A 4515-nucleotide genomic window follows, 5' to 3' on the forward strand; every position below is an offset into this window, starting at 1 on the left:
TTAGATTTCTCCTTAAGGATCAGAGAACCTGAAAGGAGAGGAGCAAAAGGAACTGAAATGAGGGAGGGAGGGACATTACGAATTTCATAGTTTTGCTCTGCAGTACTAACACCTACTCAGACATAAGTATTTTGATCTCAGGTCTAGTTTTAGTAGATTTGGTAAAAGGCACAGACAGTATTCCACTCTGGGTCCCTCTGGAAAAAGAAAGCATGATTTCATAGCCATACTTTATGATACGTTCCTTGCAAACTACATAAAGTTGTGTTTTTAAACTTGCAGATTCATATTCTTGGATTATATTACTTGTTCTTGTTGTTAAGTGCCACTGAGTCGGTTCTGACCTATAGTGACCCTGTATAGGGTTTCGGAGGAGAGGCTGGTGAGCTTGAACTTCCATTGTAATGGTAGAGTATCTAGAATGGCTACTGAGCTCTGGTAGCGTAGTGGTTACGAATCGGGCTGCGAACCTTAAGGTCAGCGGTTTGAAACTACCAGCTGCTCCGCGGAGAAAGATCAGGCTTTCTACTCCCGTAAAGATTTACACCCTCGGAAACCCTGTACAGGGGTCGCTATGGGTCGGAACCGACTCGATAGCACATAACAACATAACAACTGATCTTGTAACTCATTTGTAGATTTCTAAACTTCTCTTTAAAATAAGGTCTGGGACATTCTTAAATCTTTTTTTCAGCTCTAAAATTTTAATATTCTTTTTCCTATTTGTAACTTCTTCCTTTTCCAGAAAAGTGGGAAATCGATCCGTGTGAGTTGGCTTTCGTAAAGGAGATTGGAAGCGGTCAGTTTGGGGTGGTCCATTTAGGTCAATGGCGAGCACACATCCAGGTAGCAATCAAGGCCATCAGTGAAGGCTCCATGTCAGAAGAGGACTTTATTGAAGAAGCTAAAGTGATGATGTAAGTATAAACTGCATCCAGATAACCACCATCCATCAGCCTGGTGTCAGGAAGGAACCCAGGCCTTGGAATCAGTCACACCTCAATTTGTATCACAACTCTGCCAAAGCTGGTTGTGCAAATTGGGCAAATTATTTAACTATTTCATGACCTGATGAATTATTTGACCTTTCCAGGTCTCAGTTTCCTAATTTGTAAATGCAAATGTATAATATCTACCTTATTGGATCAATGTGAGACAGAAATGAGATAATCTATGAAAATGATTGTCTATGAAGTGATATCATCTTCTTTTCCCCAGCTCTCTAATGGTGGGTGGGTGTGTACCGACAAGTCTGTTCCGACTCATAACAACCCTGTATAGGGTTTTGGAGGCTGTAAATATGAGTCCTGGTGTGGTGCTGTAGGACTGGACCGTAAGGTTGGTGGTTGAAACTCACCAGCCATTCCTTGGAAACCCTATACATGATAGCTGTGAGTCAGAACCAATTCAATGGCACTTAACAACAAAATCTTTATGGGAACAAAAAGCCTCATCTTTCTCTCACGGAGTGGCTGGTAGATTCGAACTGCTGACCTTGAGGTTAGCAACCCAGCTCACAATCCACTCCACCACCAGGGCTGCCTTAACTCCATAATTATGTTATGTTTAATGCCATTGACTCAGTTCTGACCTATAGCAACCCTGTATAGCCAATAGCAACCCTGCAAAGCATTTCCAACCAGCAGCTGGGGAGCTTGAACGGCCGACCTTGTGGTTCAAATTGACTTCTCTTGCAGTGCAGCACATTAACCCACAGTGTCACACCAAGACTCTTTTTATCCTCCTGGAATAAAACTATTGGCTGAGTCTAGGTAGTAATATGCTGCTCATCTTTTGAAAGGGCACCCCCCAGTGACCTAAAAGTATTAATATTTTTGTAAGGATAAAATGCTTTCTTTCAGAGAATTTACCAACCCAAAGCTTTCAAAGAAATGCTTGCTACTCTGTTCTCTTTGTAGATCTGAAGACCTTGCTCTTAACCCCTGTGATTTCCAAGGAGTCTTTCTGACCCCAGTGCATCCATGGCTGTAGTTTACATCTGGAAGTGGGGCTTGACTGAGACAAGTTGGCACCCAGGCTCCCCAATTGCTTGGCATCTTTAAAATCAACATTTAAAAATATTTGTTTAACACTTATTTAGAGGAGTTGCCATGTGGTGGAGAAGAGAAACCCTGGATGGCATTACCTAGACACTTCTTTATTGTACAGAACAATGATTTCTGTCCCAAATAGCAGATCCAAATTAGGGGGGGAAATATATATAACAGAGGCTAGTAATTGGACCCTTCTCCTTTGAAGGTAGAACAATGTTGCGTCTTAGGGATCTCAATCCATACCCTAAGTGTTCTATCAAAATATCCTTTTCACCCACTTATTGTTACTGTTAAGTGTTGTCAAGTCGCTTCTGACTCATAGCAACCCAATGTACAACAGAATGAAACACTGCCCGGTCCTGTGCCATCCTCACAATTGCTGCTAAGCTTGAGCCCACTGTTGCTGTTACTGTGCCAATCCATATCCAAAATTCTGAGGAAAGTTATGTTACACATAATTTACCAGTGACATCAGCTTTCCAATAATGAGGTTTTCATTCCCTAGGTCCCTTAGTAATGTATCTGTCCTGCCCTTGCCCCCTAATATTACTGATGTCCAGGATGGTTTTACTAATTCTAAAGGATAGACAGGAACTGTATTGTTATGTGTTTACTTAAATAGACATAATAAGAAAAAAAAAATTAAATTGGTGAGAGGGGGCAGTTGAGGACTCCAGATTCATGGGACGAGAAGGACTAAGAGCTGGTGGCTAGGAGGCAGACTTGGAGAATGTGCCCTTTGGTGGTGTAAATTATTATATATGCCTGAGTTTTTTTTTAAAGAGCGAAAGTGAATAAAGAGAAATACTGTTAACTAATGGTACATGGAGGGGATTATAATCATTGTAATGAAACAATTGTGTATGATTTTTTGAACTGATGATCTACCCTGTAAACTTTCACTCAATCCACTATAAAAACTTTAAAAAAAAAAAAAATTAAACTAGCAACCAGTAAGAAAAGACATTGCTACTCAAGTTCATGATGAGGTGACTTGTAAAAAATATGATTCAGGGAGACTTTAAAGTAGCAACAGTAAGAAAAGACATTCTTGTTTAAGTTCATGATGTGGTGACTTGTGAAAAGTTCAAGCCTGAGGATAAAATTTTGAGGACAATAGAAGATGTATAAGCAGTGGTTTCTCTATTTCTTGGCAGCTTACAGATGCAGGAATGGGGCTAAGGGCTTACTTATTAGTTCAGATGGAAATATGTGTTTTGGAGTTTAAATATAACTGATTTTGTTTCATTGTGCAAAGTGAGGCAGTTAGAGTTACATTTTAACATCTGTTGGAAATATATTAATATTTAGAAAGATAATTAGCTGATATGTACTGATTTCCTAAGTATTTGCACATATTATCTCCTTCTTGGAAGTTTGTAATTCAAATGTCACTCCTCTGAGATGTGTTTCCTGACCACCCTGTTTAAGGGGGCACATCCATTCCCAAACGCTTTCTGTGGTGTGGTGCTGTAGGATAAACACTGGACTTCAAGGTCAATTTGAACTGCAAGGTGGCGGTTCAGATCCACCAGCCGATCCTCAGAAACCTCAGAAAGAGTTGATATGTGTCAGAACTGGCTCAGTGGCACTTAACATCAACCACCACCATGTATGAGTACTACCAAAGTACTCATCATTACACTGAAGCTTCATGTATACTTGTTTTTCTCCACTAGAATGTAGGCTCCGTAACAATAGTATGCAGTCTTAGTTATCTCTTTTAACCTGGTGTCTAAAACGATGATTTTAAAAAATATTCGTGGCTTATTGAATTAGTTAATGGATCCTCACCATAATTCTACAATGTTGTTGTTGTGTGCTGTGGAGTCGGTTCCGACTCCTAGCAACCCTGTACAGGGTTTCCAAGGCTGTAAATCTTTACGGGAGCAGAAAGCCTCATCATTCTCCCGTGGACCAACTGGTAGTTTTGAATTGCTGACCTTGCAGTTCACAGCCAGATTTGTAACCACTACGCTACCAGAGCTCCTTCAAAAAGGTAGCACATCTTTCTTAATTTTAAATCATTCAGTGTTCCCATGTTCTGTTCAAATAACTGCGTCTTGGTCCATGTACGGATTCCTCATGAGTACAATTAAGTGTTCCGGAATACTCATACTTTGCAATGTTGTCCATAGCTTTTCATGATCCACACAATCAAAAGCCTTTGAATAATAAACAAAGCACAGGTAAACATCTTTCTGCTATTCTTTGCTTTCAGCCAAGATCCATCAGACATCAGCAATGATATCCCTAGTTCCACAGCCTCTTCTGAATCTGTCTTGAACTTCTGGAGTTCTCTGTCAATGTATGCTTGCAGCCATTTCTGTATCACCTTTAGCAAAACTTTACTAGTATGGGATATCAAAGAGATTGTCTGATGATTTCCGCATTCCGTTGGGTCACCTCTCTTTGGAATGGGCACAAATATGGATCTCTTCCAATCAGTCAGCCAGATAGT

At 40.2% G+C, this 4515-nt stretch overlaps 1 protein-coding gene across 1 annotated transcript in view; it reads left to right on the forward strand.

The window, feature by feature from the left end:
* TXK (TXK tyrosine kinase) overlaps positions 1-4515 on the forward strand; it is an 81627-nt gene that overhangs the window by 52246 nt on the left and 24866 nt on the right. The window contains exon 8 of the mRNA XM_006872673.1: positions 746-917. Coding sequence (XP_006872735.1) covers positions 746-917 — 172 coding nt within the window. The remainder of the gene's footprint in view (positions 1-745; positions 918-4515) is intronic.

This window comes from Chrysochloris asiatica, unplaced genomic scaffold, assembly GCF_000296735.1.
Source record: "Chrysochloris asiatica unplaced genomic scaffold, ChrAsi1.0 scaffold00209, whole genome shotgun sequence".
In the NCBI taxonomy this organism is placed as follows: Eukaryota; Metazoa; Chordata; class Mammalia; order Afrosoricida; family Chrysochloridae; genus Chrysochloris; species Chrysochloris asiatica.